The sequence below is a fragment of the Tiliqua scincoides genome, chromosome 3 (genome assembly GCF_035046505.1).
Source record: "Tiliqua scincoides isolate rTilSci1 chromosome 3, rTilSci1.hap2, whole genome shotgun sequence".
In the NCBI taxonomy this organism is placed as follows: domain Eukaryota; kingdom Metazoa; phylum Chordata; class Lepidosauria; order Squamata; family Scincidae; genus Tiliqua; species Tiliqua scincoides.
Genome location: NC_089823.1, coordinates 4127397 through 4146878, shown reverse-complemented (window position 1 = coordinate 4146878; position 19482 = coordinate 4127397). Strand labels below are relative to the sequence as shown.

The window sequence follows — 19482 nt, the reverse complement described above, 5'->3', positions numbered from 1 at the left end:
CCCAAGATCATTATGTGGGTTTGAAGCAGAAGCAACTGGAGCAACAAGCAAGCAGCAGTCTCACTTCCTTCCCTTATGGCTCATTTGAAAGGACAGACAGAAGTCTGCAACTATCTTAAAACATTTGGACTAGAATGTTCATTCTGTGTTCAGTAAGTCCAGGAACGTTTCCAAGTCTCAATGCTGTCACCTAGATGAGCTTCTCCAATGAAACTGAAATGGCCCAGGGCGATTTGCAGACAAAGGCTGAACATAAGCAGCTCGGATTTCGCTAGCTTTCAATTGCCAAAATGCCAGCTTCTGACTACCTGGAGGCATAGAAAGGATATGCAAAAAAGAAACCTGTTCTGCAACTCCTGTCATGCCAGGACTTGGGTGTACACATCAAAGGACAGAGAGAAAAAAAAACACCACAGCTTCCGTACCCTCAAGTCTGACATCAGTTTCTTGTCCAATGTCTGTTCCAAGAAATGCGAACTAACCTGCTGCATAGATCCCTGGAGAAAAGGGAGCAAGAAGTAAGTTAGTAAGAAGGTGATTCTAAACACAACACAGATAAGATAATCAGAAGAACCTGGCTGGATCAGACCAGGCAGCAGATTGGCAGGGCTGTATGTCTACTTGCCTCCATTACTCCACCTGTTCTTGCTCCATGTATTAGAAAGGAAGAGGGGACGGAATGGAAGAGGAAGTGTGAAGGAGAAAATGGAGGGCAAGAGCATCTCCTCCATACTTCCAGTTCTGCTCCAACACACTCTTCCTTTTCCTATCCAGGCAGTTGAAGGAGGAGAGGCCAACATATCACCAGGGAAGAGGGGCAGCATTTGGCACACTGCCTCAGGCACCAAGAGGTCTTGGGCCAACTCCATAGCCAAGAGTTAATTGAGTTCAGCATTCTGTTTCCAAGAGTGGCCTACCAAATGCCTCTGGGAAGTCCAAAAGAAAGGCATGAAGGCAGCAATCCCTTCCCCATAGCTTCTCTCCAGCAATTGGTATTCAGAAGTAAATCGTCTCAGAATATGGAGGTTCAACTGCGCTACTGCAGGTGATGGCCACTGATAGAGCCAGCTCCCTCCATGAAGTTGTCCAACTTACTTTTAAAGTGTGCTACGCCCGTGACCATCATCACATCTTGCAACAGTGAACTTCATAACTTACTTCTTCACACTAGGCATTAATTACTGTATTGTATCTGTCCCAAGCTTACTCCCAGTCATCCTTCCATCCCTGTGTCTAAGAAAAGACTAGAGTGACACATCACCCTCATTTGAAACCTGCCATATGGGTGGTAGATTTGGAGGCAGGGAAAGACTCTCTCCCCGCCCCCTCAGCTTATAGCAGGAAAATGCCTATTTTCCTGGCATTCAACACCGCACCAATGGCTCCACTGGAAAGAGAACTGCCAGACTACTAACGCTGTGATTGGGACTCTTCTCATTTAGCATGGCATGTAGTAGGGCGGGGAGTTGTGACCAACACTGAATCTAGAGAGAAAGCAGCAATCTGACTGCTTTGCTCTGGGTTTCAATCATGGTTTGCCACTCAAAAAAAGAAACAAAAAACTGATGAATTTATTGGCTATTGTCCATGACTGGCATTATTACTGTGTTCCAGTAAACCATCTCATATAAAAAGGACCCAAACCCGCAGCATTTGTTCTGACAGTTCTCCCTCCATCTGCATCAAGCTGTGAGGAGGTTATCAAGCCATATTGCCATGCCTTATCAACTTCCTATCAGGATCAGAATTGAATGAGACCTCCTCAGACCTCCCACATATTTAGCCCACAGACACTAAAAATGCTCCCTCCTCCAGATCACCACTCAGGAAGATGCCCCATCTGGAGAGTCTGTAGACACAGGGGATTCAGTGTACCTTGATGAATTCCACCATCACCCCAATTCCAGACTCTCCAAGATCCCAGAAACATAGGTGGAAGCAAGCAGAGACCCATACCAGGAGATGCAGTGTCTGTGTGACAGTACAAAGGTTCCCATCTTGGAGACCTATTCAGGAAGCAAGAACCAATTCATGCTTGGTACCAGGGCCCTGTTAATGTTCCAGGGAGGGGCAAAACAGCAGAGTTGGCTATAAAACAGCTTAGTTAGATCCTAGCAGTAACATATGCAACACCTCATCTGGATCAGCTTTTAGCTCCAGGCAATACTTTAGCCAGGCAGTCCTCCTGCTCACTGTCTACTAAGGTAGGAACTAGAGCTGCACAGCATGAATGGTGGGAACAGGTTGGGACAGAGATTGATCCCAAAGATTAACCTTCCTGCTTTCCTGTTCAGAATGGCAGGGAGCAGAAGAAGAAAAATGATACTCACCAACAGTTTAGCAGCTTGAACTCTCACCACCCATGAGCCATCACTGACCATGTGACAAATTTTTCCAAATGCATCATCTACTAGGCGGATTTCTTCATTGGAGGAAGGGATCGGGACAATGCTGGGGGGAGAAACGCATCAGATGCTTCAGACACAGAACTGGATTTTAACTAGATCTGTTTGTGTGTCATGTCACACTGCAGGCAGAGAGCAAGAGATGCTTTACCAGTTCCTGTGAAATTCATGAATAGAATGAGTGTTATCCTATCCAACATGCCTGGTCAGTTTAATTTACAGAGGTAAAAAGCAGGCTTCATCAACTGTGCTGAGCAACTGAGGGCACAATCCTAACCAGGTCTACTCAGAAGTAAGTCCTATTTTGTTCAACAGGGCTTACTCTCAGGAAAGTGTGGTTAGGATTGCAGACTGAGAAACCAAAATTGGGGGTGGGGTAGATAGGAGGAAGTCACAAGAGGGAAACCACAGCAAATCTGTTTTAAAGAAAAAGGCTATAAACAGATGGTTTCTGATCCAACTATCCTGTTTTCGTATTAATAAAATAAATGAAATAAAAATAAAAACCATACTTTTGTTTCCATATTGTGATTTTATTTTCTTTGCTGATGCTCATATTGTACGTTTATAAAAAAAATCATATTTTTTCTTAATATAATAAAGAAAAAACGATCTTATACCATTTCCACATAGGCTTAGAGCTCTGGACACACAGGCTTTGTAACTGGTTGTCAGAGATCTTTTTATTTGGAGATGCATTTAACTGGAATAGAGAGTGTGGTGTATCTGAGTGAAGCAGCCTGATTTGGCCTAAGAGGACCTCTAGCCCAGTACAGTCGAGTGGTGGCGGCACTCCAAGGTTCCATTCAGAAGACTTTCACAACCCTCTTACCCAAGATCCTTTTCAGTAGGACCTTCTGCATACAACATAATGCACACTCGCTCACCTATGTCCAATTCTTGATAAAGGAAAAACCAGCCATAATCAGTCAGGTACATATCCAAGCAACTAAGATCATGATGCTTGATGACAAGTCCTTCGTTTGATGGCATTTAGGTAGAATGCCGACTTACTAAGAATGCTCTGCTCTAGAAATAATACTCGAGATAAAATCATACTGTCCTGTGCACCAGGTGAGCTGTTTACCCCAACCTGACACACTGGGGTATATTTACAGGAGCCCTGGGGGCAATTTGATAGAAAAAATGCTAACATGTATGAGACTGAGTGATTTTGTAGGATGGCTGCCACTCTTCCTTCCACAGAGCTTCTCAGATCATAGGAGCAACCCACAAAACAGACAGTCCACAGACATTCCTTGCTCTTGCAGCTTTCTTTGGGGCTAGCTTGTATTTGCACTTACCTTTCTGGATAAAGCTGACTAAGGACCCAGGTTAGCTGAACCGCAGCACTGCGGACCTGTTCGTAATCATCTGTCAAGAGTTTACACGCCTGAAATCAAGATTTCCAGTCAGATGTTGAGAAATTTCACTAACATTTACACATTTCATGTTACTATCCATTTATCATGAGTGTCTAATGGGATACAAACTGTATCAAGCAGCAAAGAATTTTTTTTTTTTAAATCATGAAGTTCTCTAGTCAAATTCAAGGCAACACTTTAGTGACTGGGTCTCAAACAATGTGCAAGATTTTCTCAGCTGAAAATCCCAGTGATCCCGATGAGTTGCGAGAGAGAGGCCACCACCAGATGGAAATATTGTTCCTCCGTGTATTTGCCAAAGTGCCTGCCCACCAAGAGAAGCAGAAGGGAACAGAGGATGGCTCTTGCTCATTTTTTGTAAAGGTCAAAATGATCCAAGGCTATGGTTTATACCAAGGGTGTCAAACTCGTTTCATATAGTGGCCCAAGCAGCTTTCATGGCACCTGCTAAAGGCTGGAAGGGACATCATTAAGCAGATGATAACCAGAAATAAGCACATTGTTCTCACATACAAACTCATTAGCTGCAAATGACAGAAGAGAAAATGTGCAAATCTTTATCATATTTTCAAGATACGGGAGAGCCTGAGGATCACACCGGCCACCCTTTCAGCAGTGCCGTTTCTGCCACAGCATCACTTTGCAGCTCAGCAGCTGAAAGGCAGTCTGCAAAGTGACATCTCAGCAGACATGGCACTACTGAAAGAGTGGCCCATGTGATAATTGGGCTCTCCCAGCACCTCAGCTGGGCCTCCTTCTCTCACCCCTCTTGGTCTGCCCCTTAGCGGTCCTCCTTCCATTTCTCCCTCCCAGAGCCTTGGCAGAAGTGGTGCTGGAAGTGCTGGTAATAGGGGACCACATCCAGCCTGTGGGCTTTATGTCTGACACCCCTGGATTATACTGTCCCACTCCTTCTGTTGCATAACATGACTTTAAACCAGTGGGTTGTATATAAAGGTAACCTGCATGAAGCAGCAAGACATTTTCATTCATGCAAAACGGCCTCTCAGTTCTACCAATTCCACCCTCCTGCATCCATCTTACAATGTTCCAGATAGGATTCCAGGTCCTCAGAAGCACTGTGACCTCTAGAGGGTCCGCCCCAGTGTGTGGATGCCTTCTGCCTCAAGAAATTTGGCAATGACATCATCAATCTCCAGGTTTCTGAGCTCCAAATTGCGTGGAGCTTGGCTAAGAGGTACACAGCCACTCAGTCCACACCTTAGAAGGAATATTGCTCAGAAGCAGATGGGGGGAAACACAAGGAGCTACAATGGAGAAGGGCAGGGAAGCCCCACTGCATTAGGGAAACTGCACTGATACAGTTTAAAGCCAACCCATAGGATTTGGTAGAAGCAGAATACAATAAGTAAGAACATTGACTTGATGTTTTTTAAGGCTAGGGCATCAAAAACTGGCGACACATATTGCCACAAAATGTTTAAGAACATCACCTTCAGAGTGCCCACAGACCCACATAAGAACAGCCCTACTGAATCAGGCCATAAGCCCATCTAGTCCAGCTTCCTGTATCTCACCTTAATGGCAAGACTCTCCACTAAATATATAGCATTGTAATTACCTGACTATAAATTGTCTGCTGCAACTTTAATCCCCTTTCATGAAGCTGAAGCTAGAGGAAAAACACACATACACACAAATCATTATTACAATGATCGAATAAACAGGATCTTAAATACAAACACACTACACAAAACAGGCTGATTTTCACAGAACTTACTCCTACAGGAAATTTAGCCATAAAATTATCCTCCATACTTAACTCTTCAAAGAAGTGAGACACCTTTCACCTTCACTGCTAACTGTGTGAATCACAGCCAAATGCTGCAATCTGAATCCATTTAAATCAGGCAAATCAAGCACTTGGGTGGGGGGGGGGAACCACTTCTATTTAGCCATAAGAACAGCCCCACTGGATCAGGCCATAGGCCCATCTAGTCCAGCTTCCGGTATCTCACAGCAGCCCACCGAATGCCCCAGGGAGCACACCAGATAACAAGAGACCTGCATCCTGGTGCCCTCCCTTGCATCTGGCATTCTGCCATAGCCCATTTCTAGCCATGAGGAACAGCAAGAAAGTTTGGCACACTCCTGAGGCCTGTCCCAATCCTGCTGGACACCAGGTGACTGGGGGGCTGTGCATCTTTGTGTTTTGCATAGCTCTTTGTCCCTCTCCATATGTATCGGAGACAGACCAAGCACCGCAAAATAAGTATTTGCAGGCACACAAATTTGCTCAGTTTGCTTAAGCGATTTCTGCCCAATGTTGTATATACGCAACAGGGACCAAATGTGTACACCTGTGGGTTGGGCAAAAATGTAGGGTTAATTCATTAATGTAGGGTTAAGGTTTCAAACTCAGAGTTCTTCTGCTAGAAAATCAATCCCTCCCCCCCAACAGAAACAAGCATTGTCCCTACCCACTCATGTTCTCTATCCTCCATCGCACTCCAGTTTTGCTAGGGACTCCCATTCCTTGGGAGTACATACTCTAGGACTCTCAGTTCTGTTCTAGGAGCCATTCCATACGGACAGATAGGAAAAGCTACTATATTCCTTCATCAGGTTTTACCCATATTGCTCCTTATAACCTGCCAATGAACTAATTTCATGTCACAAAATGTCCAGCAACATACATTCCTGGCCAGCAACTAGTCTTGCTAGAGAACAACTATGAGAAGGCCATAAGGGCTAATGCACAGAACTCATTTTCAGCTCTGCAATACAGACATTAATTCACAATTGTGCCCCACCTGCACCTACCATAGCTTTTATAGCTGCAGTCCTAACCCGAGGATCCTGGTCACTAAAGTGATCCCCTATTATCTTCTGGACATCTTTGAGAGGCTGCCCTTCCACTTCTTTTGAGACACCTTTCTCCATAGTTCCAAGACAGCCAATCAGCAGCAGGCATTTGTTCCGAACACCATGTGAGGAATCTGTAAGGTGCTGAGCCACAAAGAAAAGCAGATTACTACTAGTTTCTCCTGCCAATTTATCTTCATCAGAGAAATTTTTTCCCCCCAAATGAACAGCTTCTTTATGGGGTGCAAAATTTTCAGAAAATACTACTGCTTTGGAATTTTGGTCCTTCACTAATAGGTAAAAAGAATGGAGGTGGCAGCCAAAATACAGAGGAAGCAGAGAAACCAGAAGGGGTCAACTTCTCTAGAACTCTTGCACGTTAATGCAACACGCAAAGTAATTCATTATTTGTTATACGGCCCAAATCTAGAACAATCTTACAATAACTTTTATTCATTAGGTGAGGGCCAATTATAGATTTCACTGTGCAAACTGAAGTCACACTTGCTTACTATTTAGGATACTTTGGTTCTGGTGAATTACAGAATGACAAAAGTGGCCTCTATCCATATGCAGTAGCTTTTGTTTATCCACCTACAAGTCATCATACACCCTGCTATCTCAAAAAGAAACCCATGCTAGGTTTTTGCTCTTCTCAATAACTGATTCTGTTTAATTGATTAAGAACCAGACTGTCACTACCATTTCTTGGATTGCCCAAAAAACCCAGTTACCTTGCAGGCCACATCTACCAGGCGTATCCTCACAGCAAGGTTCTCTTGGAGCTTCATCCCAATCACCAGCAGGGTATCCAACAACTGAGCGAGAACTTGGTGGGACTCTTGAAAACAGGAATGAAAACCACTATTATGGTTTATACTTGCTATCCTCTGACAGCATTGTCTGAATCAAGCACATGATGCAGCAGGCTTGCTATCTACTTAGAAGGAAATATCAGTGAGTTCAAAGGGGTTTCCTCTCAGGTAAGTGTGCAGAGATTACAGCCTAGGACTTCTAACTGAACTCAGCAGGAATTGCTTTTGAGAAGAAAATGATTGGATTGTGCTGTAAAAAACAAACGTTTGCACTGGCACCAAAGGGCTTTATCCTTCACTTATTAGCAATTTGGCAAGGAAACAGAAACCTTTAGAAACTTAATTCCATAGGTAGAAAAACAGCATCTTTCCTTTGGCCAACGGAAAAAAAAGGTCTATGGCTCAGCAGCTGAGCAGATGCTTGCATGGAGAATTCAGGTAGCAAGGCTAGAAAGACCTGTACCTGAGTGGCTCAACAGGAATTACTTTGGAATAACAGAGTCACTGCCAGTCAGAGTAAACAATATTAGGTTAGATCAGTGCTTCCCAAACTTTTTAGCACCAGGACCCACTTTTAAAATGACAATCACGTCCCACAAAACAAAAATGAAACATTTTATTTATTAACTAATAACTTAATTAATAATTGGGGCACTGTGCTCCCAAGATCTTACATATAGTATGTGTGTGTAGACATTTGCTAGATTCTTCCTAGAAATGGAGTTCAAGGACTGTTTCCCCCAGACCTTTACAGTTGCACATATGCAACAGGTATCAAATGTGTATACCTGTGGGCTGGGCAGAAATGGGTTAATCTGGGGGTATGAAGATTGCCTCATACCACAGGTTAGCATTCCAGTTATGATTTTCTTCTGCAAGCCAGGCAAGGGTGTTTGCAAAGGTTTTTTGTTCGATCCAGAAACTTTTTGCGACCCACCAAAATTGACTCACAACCCATTGGTGGGTCCCGACCCACAGTTTGGGAAACATTGGGTCAGATAATAATAATAATAATAATAATAATAATAATAATAATAATAATAATACAGGTATTTCTATACCGCTTTTCTTGGTCCTCCGATTTCTCCTCGGACTTTATTCAAGGCGGTTTACCCCGTAGGGATTTTTACAATTTGAAAGAAGGTTCTATCTTTCAAGAAACCACAACATTCAGATGTTTCTTTCTGATCTGGCCGCACATTCTGGCCTCCATCCTCCCATGCTCAGAGCAGATGGAATAACTGGGCTCAGCCTGTCAGCTGCTTCAAGGTCACACAGTGCCAGTGGCCTCGAACTGGCGACCTGCGGATGTTATCTTCAGGCAAATGGAGGCTCTACCCTCTAGACCAGACCACCTGCCCATGGAGGAGGAGATGGACCCATGATCTGACACAGTAAAAGGCAGTTTCACATGAAAGCAGCTCACACCCAATTAGGGCTGAAAGAGTCTAACCCTTACTTCGAAAAATACCACATACTCTCATTTTGAAGTGTGTTGATGGCATCATCCAGAATGCAGTCAGGAGAAAAGCCTGGAGTCTTCGAAAGCAAACCCAGCAACGAAGCAACCTTCAGTCTAACAGAAGCATCATTCTCCTAAGATGACAAAAGCAAAGGGCAAACAGCGTTCCTCTATCCTCTGCTGGCTTGTTCCACAGCAACTTGTGGTTGGAGCACTTTAAGGAAACCCAAAAAAGCACAGCAAAAATTTCTGACACCTACATTTTTTAAAAGTGAAAATAAGAATGAACAACTAACTAAAGTCTTCAAACCACACATAACAGTGAATGCTGGACCCCACCCATCTTTCCATTTGTTAACTCTTTCCATTTGTTAACCCCCCCCCCCGTGGCAATTGCCCCCAGTGGCAATAAGCCACTGAAAATAGGGGAGAAACAACAAGAGACAGCTACTGCCTTCATGCCCTGCTTGATCACTGCTTTGGAGGCACTCAGTTGGGGAAGAATAGCGAAATAGACAGACTTTTGACCTGATCCAGCATGACTTTTCTTAGCTCTTAGTTTGAACTGAGCTTTCTCCCCCAGCACCTGTAAGTGACACTATCAGAACAGGCTCTCAAAAAAGCTGCAAGAAGGATCAATGTTATGACCTTAGCAACAGATTTATTTCCTTTCCTTCCACCCTCAGCAGCAGACCTAGCACTGGACAAACTGGAAAAATGCCCCAGGCGCTAAGCTTGTGTGACTCTAGGACTGCAAGGGAAGCCTCATGAGGCTCCTGAAACTGTACTTCTGGTTTTCCACAAGTACAGTTTAAGACCAAGGGGAAGCCTCAGAATGCTTCCCCAGTCGGTCTTAGAGCCATGTGAGGCTCCGTCACACTTTGAAGGTAGGGGGAGCCATCACAGACCTTTGCCCCAGGAGCAGGGAGGGGTATGAATGCCACTGCCCCCCCTTTAGGTTGAGTCTGCACAAACAGGATTGACATCCTCCGTAAAACAGACAGTTGCTTCTCTTGACAAGAGTTAAAGGCTCCAGCAAATAAGGATCACAGAAGCTCCTGCATAAAAATGACTTTTCCTACCTTGTAGTAATGCTCCAGCAAGATCCGTACAACTCCCTCCACACTTTCAGCCTCCACTGGCTTCCTGGCAAACTGGAGGAGGTACTGCAGAGCATCTGCTGGTGAGGTAGCTTTGCTTAGATCCACATGGAGCGCTGCAGATTTACTTGGTTTGGTCAGCCGGAGTTTCTTTGCTGAGATTTCTTCATGCTGCTGTTGCTGAAACAGTAACATGTTGTTATTCTGCGTTTACAAGAACCGAGGTAAGTAGCAGTGTTTTCTAACCAATGATCATTCAGGAATAACTGCCTTACTATAGGCACTGCTTACCTGTAAGATTTTCTGCAATCCACGAGCAGCAAGCATAATCTCTCTGCTGCTTCAGAGATGGCCCAAAGCTCATCGTAAGAGGATAAGAACATAAGAACAGCCCCACTGGATCAGGCCATAGGCCCATCTAGTTCAGCTTCCTGTATCTCACAGCGGCCCACCAAATGCCCCAGGGAGCACACCAGATAACAAGAGACCTCATCCTGGTGCCCTCCCTTGCATCTGGCATTCTGACATAACCCATTTGTTGGATAACATAGAAGTTGCCAACACAGAAGTAGGGAATAACATGGAAGTTGCCTTCCAGGTTAAGGAGTTCAAGGCGACCATCTTTTTTTCTCCCATAGCTTTTATGCTGCTAACAACAGCCAGGTACATAGAAATTAAAAGTAAAGCTTTTCCTGCATGGAGATAACACAGAGAGGAAAGTTCCACCTACTTAAATCAACTGTCTCATGCTACTGTCAAAAGCAGGGACAAAGGGTGGGTGGGGAGGCAGAGTCCTTTGAAATGTGTTGCTGCCATGTGAGGTGTGTAAACACACCTAACAGCACACATCACAGGGTACTTTTTGAAGGACTGTGGTGGGGAGACTCTGCCTCACCTGCCTCCCCACTTACCGCATGTCCCTTTTTAAAAGCACAGGAATAAAACTAGGTGTTACGTTTTGTTTTTTAATGGTGGCAGTTCAGTTACACACACGCAGTGGTGGACTGACTGAAATCACTTTTGTGTGGTGCACCATGTGCAGGAAATGCAGGTCTTGGGGACTTCTCTGATCTAGTCTAAGATTTCAAAGTATGGGCCGGCTATGCTCCATGCTAGAAAGAGGTACTTCTCAGGGAGGACAAGATTGAAACGTATTTCTTTACCCAGTGTGTAAACAGTCTGGGGAACTCCTTGCCACAGCATAGAGGGATATTGTTTTCCCTCTCAGACAAACCAGAACCACAGGACATCCACTAAAATTGAAAGTTGGGAGAGTTAGGACAGACAAAAGAAAGCATTTCTTTACCCAGCATGTAATTAGTCTGCGGAACTCCTTGCCACAGGATGTGGTGATGGCATCTGGTTAGATGCCTTTTAAAGGGGACAAATTTCTGGAGGAAAAGTCCATCACAGGTTACCAGCCGTGGTGGGTATGTGCCACCTCCAGGTGTTGGAAGTGGGCTGTCTCAGAATGTCAGATGCAGGGGGACAGTGGCGTAGCTGGAGGGGGCAGAGCAGCTAGTCCGGCGGGGAGGCTCAGCGGGGGGGGGGCAAGCAGCCCCTCCCTTTGGAGTCATTCCCGGCAGGGGTAGCAAAACAGAGCCGTACCGGGGAATGGCTCCGAAGGGAGGGGCCACTTGCCTGCCTTGCTGAGGCTCCCTGCCAGCCTGAGTGCTCTGCCCCCCTCCAGCTACACCACCACAGGGGGAGCACCAGGATGTGGGCCTCTTGTTGTCCTGGGTGCTCCCTGGTGGAGGCAGCTGGTGGGCAGCTGTGAGAGGCAGGAAGCTGCACTGGACAGGCCCCCCTTGGCCTGACCGTGAAGGACTCTTCCTACGGAATTGGTCTGTGGAACTCCTTGCCACAGTTCTTGCACCCTGCTAGCCTGGCGTGCTCCCTGAGGGACCACTGTGAACTATGGGAAAGGACTAGTTGGGCCTTTGGTGGCTCTTCCTGTGCTCCTCTGTCATTAGCCTGCGGAACTCCCCGCCACAGGATGTGGCGACGACATCCAGGCGAGCCTTCGGCCTGCTCCAGCGGGCTCTCCTCTGTCATCGGCCTGCGGAACTCCTCGCCACTGGCCGTCCTTCTGCACCGCCCCCCTGAGTGCTGCTTCTGCCCCCCCGGGGGACACGCTCTCCCCCCCGCCCACTGGGTCCTCCCCCCGTTACCTGGACAACCACTTTGCTGAACTCCTCGTAGACCCGCTTCTTCAGGTGCGCAGCCATCTTGGACGCGCTGAGGAAAGCCTGGCGCTTCGCTTTCGGGGAACACTGGAGCCCTCGCGGCCGCCGTCGCCGCCTCTTCTCAAAGGGACTTTCCACCCACGTAGCACATACTTCCGGTTCCCGAGCGAGGCTCCCCAGAGGTCTCCATGTGCGGGGCGAGGGCCCGGAAGTGGAGCCCTTGCGTTCTGCACTCGGCGACCGGAAGTCAACACAGGAAACTCTTAAGACTGGGCTCTTTGCTCCGAACCCTCAATGTACCATAGAGATGACACGAGCGTCGTTTTGAGTAGGTCTCGTGCTTTCTAGCAACTCGGAGCACCACTCTCTGTGGCAGGCGGAGCTCTGCTTGTCCAGGGCAGCTGCTGGGCAGGTCTCTCCTCTCGCCCCGCCCAGCATCGCTCTGCGGCTCAGCATTGGCGGAGCCGTGGCTGGCTGCGCTGGTCTTGCAGTGGCGGAAACGCACTCTGCACATGCCCAGAGGGACGTCGTCCTTATTTATTCTTGACAAGTGTTTATTATTTTCATTAATTTTAATTTATGCATCTATTTATTTATTGTTTTTAACATATTGATTTTAATGTATATAATTATATACATTATTTTTAACTTATATACTTTATTTTTATTTTTAATTTATGTATGTATGCATTTTTTGTTTGACATTATTTTAACATATTTATTATTTTCATTATTTTTAATTTATGTTTATGTATTTATTATTTGACATGTATTCATTATTTTCATTATGTTTAATTTATTTATGTATGTATTATTTTTGACATGTAGTTATTATTTTCATTACTTTTAATTTATGTGTTTATTCATTATTTTTAATATGCATCCCAAGCTGTATCACTGGAGTTCTCAACGCAAATTACGTTGAAATGCAGCAAGCGTGATAAGATGCAATAAAAACCAGTGGTGTAGCTGGAGGGGGTGCAAAGCACTAAGTTTTGCTCTAAAGCATGGATGCAAAGCCCAGAAACCTGTAACAGTGACAGCCCAGACCCCTTTGCTGCCTGAATCCCCACCCCCAAAAAAACCCTGGAGGAGGGCAAGGGGTGAACAGGGGGCTGAATGCAAGCTGCAGCAGCTCTTTTTCAATGCAGGGAGAACAGGAAAGACCCCCAAATCTGACATGGTTCCAAATAGCTTTTGTTGCCTCCTCCTGCCTGGGCATTCTAGCTCTGTGGTGGCAGCAAGCTGCTTTTTCCCAGATCGTTCCCAGATTCCCCAGACACGGCTCTGGTGTACTGTGTCCCTTGCATCATGGATACAGATGTTTTTCCCGCAGCCATTACTACCCCATCTTATCCTCATAACAATTCTGGAGATAGGTCAGTCTTAGATAGGGTGATATCTAGCCCATTGTCACCCAGTGAGGATTTAGTCCAGGTCTGTGCCATCTTTATTCCTCCATCCCTACCCTACATTGACTAGCACTGATATTTTAAGGATCCCTTAAAGATGTTGGTTAGGGGTTGTGTTTATCATAAGCAATTGTGCTTGACCTCTAAATTGTCAAACTACTTACTCTGAATGAACATGCTCTAAAGACTGCAGCCTGTATTTTACAAAAACTGATTTAAAATTCAGAAATTCATATAAATATTTTGATTTCTTTTTGTAAGAGTTTGACAGCCCAATCCTACACATGCCTACTCAGAAGTCAGTCCCATTGACTTCAATAGAACTTACTCCCAGGAAAGTATAGATAGGATTGGGCTGTAAGACAGAAGATGAAATCAAGACTTAATTTCTATGAACCGAGGGGTGTTGGGGTTCATATCTATCTATCTCTGGTACTAAAATTGGTTGTGGTTATGGAAAGGCACTCTGTACATGCTCAGTGTATTGTCTGCAATGCTGAAACTTGGAAATGCACATACCGCAGATCAAATAAAGCTATGCCATGGCAAAGGATGCTAACCAGTCAGTATTTTACTGGTCTAATGGAAATATGTGTGGTTTCATGAGGTGACAAGCAATTTCTAAGAAAAGCCATAGTTAATTTCGTTTTACTGAATGAAGAGTCAAAAAGGAGACAGGGTATAAATGCCTAAATAGGGTAGAATTTAAAGATACAGTATATCCATTGACCAATAACAGTGTGTTCTGTTCATTAACTAGTATCAAGGCTGGTCCATCACTGAGGAAGGAAGTTACCTCAGGTAGCAGAATAGCAGACCCACCTCTGTCCTCCTGCTCCTCTCAACTGCTTCTCCTTCCATCCCTGGATTGGAAAAGGTAGAGAGGGACGCTCGCTATAGCTCACCATGCTCCTCTACCTGTCCCCCTTGTTCTGCCTGCCTCTGATGGGGTATTGGGTGCTACCACTCTCACCAGTACTGAGGGTTCAGGGCACAAAGCTCTATCAGAGGCAGGTGAGGTACTGGGGGTGTGGGAGTGCAAGACTTTGCTCCACAATTCCCAGCAACCTGGCACTGGCAGTGTGTGGCAAATTCAAAACAAAAGCAAAACAAGGGAAGAGCTTTGCACAGTAATTAACCTATGGAACTCATTGCTTCAAGAGAAACTGACAGCCACTGGTTGACAGCTCTGTGGCCATTTAGGCACATGGCAGTCATAAGAAAAACTGCAAGGGCAAAAAGCTTCCTAGTTCCTTACTCATAGGCTGCAGTCCTAACCACACTTTCCTGAGAGTAAGCCCCATTGAACAAAATAGGACTTACTTCTGAGTAGACCTGGCTAGGATTGTGCCCACAGTTCTTAACAGAGCAATCCTAAGTAATTTTTAGGCTGCAATCATATACACACTTACCTGGAAGTAACTTAACATGGACTGTAATGAGATTTATATAGGTTTGGGCTTTTATTCTATTTAGTGGGTCTCACTCTCTAGCCATAGTTCCGTATGCAGTCCAGAAGGGCGAGGGCAGCCAGCATAAGGAGTTGGCATCTGAACAGCTCTGAAAGTGACATTGGACCGCCCCAAATAGGTACCAGCGTACCAGAGGGCTGGGGAGGGCCCTATGAGCAACTGTATACTGATGGCTCAAAAACGTCTTTGTGTACCATGCGCCCTTGAGGATGGTGTCCCCATCTTTCCCATTGGCAACATAATTATGAATAAGGAGCAGGGAGTTGGCCAGAACCCCAAAATTGCCTTTCAACTACTGCACACCATAATTCTGGACCAGTGGGAAGCTGCCCTCTGTGACCTGCTATGTGATGATTTCTGCGATAGAAGTACAGACCAAATGGAAGTTAGGGAGAAAATAGCAAATAGCTCGAGAGCCAAGCCAGTCTCTGCTGTTGCCAATTAGAGGAAGGATTTTTCCCTGACCCCGCCCCATGGTGATCAATCAGATCCTCAAGGTGAGCATAATGTATGAGCCATGATTCAGGTATAGCTGAAAGGCACTACATATTATAAAAACCTGACATCTGCTCACACACAAATGGTTGGATTTTTGCTACCACCAAGTGAACAGAAATTTGTAGAAGAAGTCACTGGATTTGAATCGGAAGCCCTTCTCTGGAACATAGACCTGGAAAGAGATTGTGTATCCTTTGGCTTCCACATCCATCTTAATGCAATCCAACAGGTCCCAGATGCTTGGCGAGGCCTTCCACGGGCCAAATTTGACCACCGACTTCTTGTATATGTCCAAACTGTTGAGGGCATCTTGGCACTTGATGGCATCCTCCTCAGTCTTCACCACACACACCATGACACTGGAGTGGCGGGAGGCCACTGCTTCAGCCCGGGCGATGCGGATCATCAGTTCAATGTTCTCAGTGTAGCTGGGCACCCGAGCCAGGAACTGCTTTCGGGCCACCAGCTCCCCAAAGATCTGCGGAGAATCCTCCATCTGCTTGACCAAAGGCTCAATGTCATAGAAGACAGCTTCTTTGTACACATCCTGGATGCACTGCAGGGGCACCTGGTCGCTGCGCAGATACTCCAAAATGTACTTAAAATAAGTCCCAGGCCGATCTATGAAGTACCTCCCCTTGGAGTCTGTTTGCGGCTTGGGGTGGCCACTGGCAAACATCTCAGCCAGTTTGGAACCAGGGTGTTTCTTCAGAGTGCTCAGGGTAGTGGTGAAAATCTCCCCACCGATATTTAATTCTATAATCTGTGACTTCTAAGAACAAAGAAATGGCATACGTTACCCTACTTTTCTCCGTTTAGATTCAGAACAAAACAGGATTTGCCATGACACCCAAACCCAGCAAGTTCTCTTGTTTCCTGACAAGAATTTCTCAGCAAGCCAAGATATGAAACAAGGGGTGCAATCCAAAGGTGCAGTTGGGCTGGCACAAGTCCTTTGCACCAGCCCAATGTTGTCATGAAAGTGACGTGAAGCACCTTTGTGTTGATGCAACTGCACTTCAGCCAGCACAAGGGACTTGCGCTGGCCTCTCCAGGCCAATGCGGGCCCCATAGAGCAGTGAGTTTTAACCTTTTTCATCTCACGGCACACTGACAAGGTACTAAAATTGTCAAGGCACACCATCGGTTTTTTGACAATAGACAAGGCACACCATGCTGTTGTGGGGGGGTTCACATCCCCCTATGGCCCTAATAATAAACAACCCTCTCCCAAACTCCCGCAGCACAGCTGCAGACCATTCATGGCACACCAGTGTGCCATGGTACAGTGTTTGAAAATGGCTGCCACAGAGGGTGAGTTTGTGCTGGCCAAGCTTGGCCAGCGTGGGGATCTGGAGGGGGCAGGGAAGAGGAGGGAGGGAGGCGTTCTGGGTTGGGTGAGTTGTAGGTGTTCCCGGGGGGCAGATGGACGTGTGGGGAGTGGGAGGTGGGGCCAGGACCCAGCATTTTTGCACCTCCGATTTAGGTGGCAGTGATTCAAGTAGCCCCATTGGGAATGCAGTGACTCTCCCCTTGCCTCAGGGTGAGCCTCTGGATGCCTGAAACTTGTGCTGGATACAGTGCAGGCCTGCCAGCCTGCCTGCTCCAGCACAAGTTAGGACTGCACTTCATGATTAAATGAGAATTTGCAAATCCTGGCTTGTTCTAAACAGAGAATGGAAGTAGAAAACTTGCTCTGCTTTTGTGTGAAGGAACAGAGTGGGGAGGGAGTGTGGTGAGCCTAAGGCCCATGACTGTGGAGCAAACTCTATTATAAACTGTGCAGTAGTTCCTTTGCATAATACAGTGGACCCTCGGCATCCATGCTCGTGGAATCTGTGGATTCCAGCAGCCACAGAAGACCTCTCTGCACCTCAGAACAGCTCCAAGAGGCAACCTGAAGAGACTTCCAGTTCACATCCACAACTTCTGGTTGTGTCCAGGAGGTATTCCGAGGCATGGGGAGGCCTGTGGCCCACTGCATGGGTCTTCCTGCACCTCAAAACTGGAACACCTGTCCACCTGGACAACCTGGACACAACTGGAAATCACAGGTGCAAACCAGGACTTATGTCCAGGAGCTGTTCTGATGCAGTGGTCTGCAGTGGGCTGGGGGCCCGGCACAACCTCCGGAGGGCCTGACATGACCTCCAGGTGAGTAATCGTGATGCCGCAAACCTGCCCCCCCCTCAGGCTCCAGCATCTGCAGGCTTGGAAGCAATCTTCAACGGATCCTGAAGGCCCCCTGTATCTGAATTGTTCCAATTAGAGGGCTGCTTCAAGCCGAAGGTTTTGCATACAGCAAATTTCCATTTTTTAAATTGACAGTATTTCTGTATAGATTGAGAGCCATTTGGACCTTTTGCCTCACGTACCAAAATGTCTTGGATGACCAAACTCGAGGGCAGAGCAGTTTTGGTGCAAAAATGGAAGATTCCTTGAGTAGATCACATGAGATGACCACATGCGTCTTTTTTACGGCAGCTACATATGATTGACTGCAGCTTCCTGGCACATGTATGTGTCATGAAATACACGGGTGTGAAATCATTACATATCATGACTTTCACCTGGTTTTCATGCAGTTCCCGACAGAAAAGTGCTTCCCAGGGAGTAAATGTGTTGTGTGGGTTGCAACATTGGTCTGTTGAGCGCAGTGACGTCTACCCAAGGAGCAGCATCTCTCCAGGGGTTCCAGCAGAGGCTATTCTCCCCTTCCTACAGGAAATCTTTCTGTGTGCAAAGCAGGTGCAACAAGCCCTTCCTCATGCCCTGTTCTGGGCAGCCCTGGAACACTGGTGCCCCTGTTTCACTCACCATTGGCGGGTTGCTCACAATGGATTTTCCAAAGGATCTGGGCTCAGAGGACACACTCATCTTTCTCCACTCTGCGAGAAGGCAGATGCTGGATGGGGTGAGGCAGGGCTGATCTTCCTCTGTTTCTCTCCGGCAGGCTCTTCTAGTTCTCCTCCTCAGCTGCCAGGCAGGGGCTCCCAGGCAGCCCACCCTCCTGCCTCAGCTGGCGCTCTGCTCCCAGACCCTCTTCCTGCAGACTCAGCCACAGGTGGGAGAGGAAGAGTCTGTAGAAGGAAGTGTTCCGCCTGTCCTGGCCTCTCGCAGCAATCCTTTGGCAAACACAGAGGGGAGGGTGGGAAAGTCACTGCCTTTCCCTCCCCCCCCACTTGCACCTGTCACTCACTCCCAGGTGGACAATCCCTTCTGATCTGCTTCCTGCACCAGTCACCGTCACCTTAGACATTCCTTTCTGGTGTGAACCAGTCTTTAGCCGAACTGGTTACACCCTGACTCTGTGGCCGAGCCGGCTGCCGCCAGTGTTCCGCCTTTAAAGGCACAGTACGGTATATGCTCATTTCTCGGTCTGTTTCTTTCTATGGACCTTGAAGGCCATCTGTGGGCAGCAGTTTCAATGGACATCTCACCTGTTGAGTTTGTACACAGTTTGGGCTCAATCCTAACCAACTTTCCAGCACTGGTGCAGCTGTGCCAATCGGGCATGCGCTGCATCCTGTGGTGCAGGGGCAGTCACAGAAGCCTCCTCCAGATATGGGAATGTTTGTGCCCTTACCTACAGGGTGCACTGCAGCAGCATCAGCACTGAAAAGTGGTATAGGATTGGGCCTTTGGTCTGTGCTGGAGAGGACCTATTTGAATGGCTATTTGTGACCATAGCCGTATTCACACATTACATTCAACACACACAAAATCAGAGTACAGTGATTGCTTATCTGTGATTAAAAATGGCAGATTTTAGGCCACTGTGGTAGTTTTGTTATATTACATAGGTTTTAATCTTTTATGCTGTAACCACCTTGAGCATCAGGCTTGTGACTAGGGAAAAGTGGCACAGGAATCTCCTAAATAAATGGTTGGCAACCTTCAGTCTCGAAAGACAATGGTATA

The 19482-nt window shown here is 46.5% G+C and overlaps 2 protein-coding genes across 3 annotated transcripts in view; both read right to left on the bottom strand.

The window, feature by feature from the left end:
- The window catches only part of INTS4 (integrator complex subunit 4), a 31907-nt gene extending 19679 nt beyond the window's left edge, over nt 1-12228 (bottom strand). Inside the window, exons 1-9 of one of the 2 annotated variants that reach the window (XM_066620250.1) lie at nt 12165-12228; nt 9976-10173; nt 8910-9027; nt 7351-7457; nt 6575-6760; nt 5373-5423; nt 3710-3798; nt 2331-2451; nt 426-497 (exon numbers count right to left, since the gene is read on the bottom strand). In XM_066620250.1, the coding sequence (XP_066476347.1) occupies nt 426-497; nt 2331-2451; nt 3710-3798; nt 5373-5423; nt 6575-6760; nt 7351-7457; nt 8910-9027; nt 9976-10173; nt 12165-12221 (999 nt within the window). In that variant the 5' untranslated portion in view covers nt 12222-12228. The remainder of the gene's footprint in view (nt 1-425; nt 498-2330; nt 2452-3709; nt 3799-5372; nt 5424-6574; nt 6761-7350; nt 7458-8909; nt 9028-9975; nt 10174-12164) is intronic. The other variant, XM_066620252.1, reaches the window with a different exon arrangement.
- A 3430-nt stretch (nt 12229-15658) lies between these two features.
- Nucleotides 15659-18438, bottom strand: KCTD14 (potassium channel tetramerization domain containing 14). Its single transcript, XM_066622678.1, has 2 exons — nt 18379-18438; nt 15659-16333 (listed from the first exon to the last, which is right to left on the bottom strand). The coding sequence occupies exons 1-2, from the start codon at nt 18436-18438 to the stop codon at nt 15659-15661; spliced, it is 735 nt and encodes a 244-aa protein (XP_066478775.1).
- Between the last annotated feature and the right edge of the window lie 1044 nt (nt 18439-19482).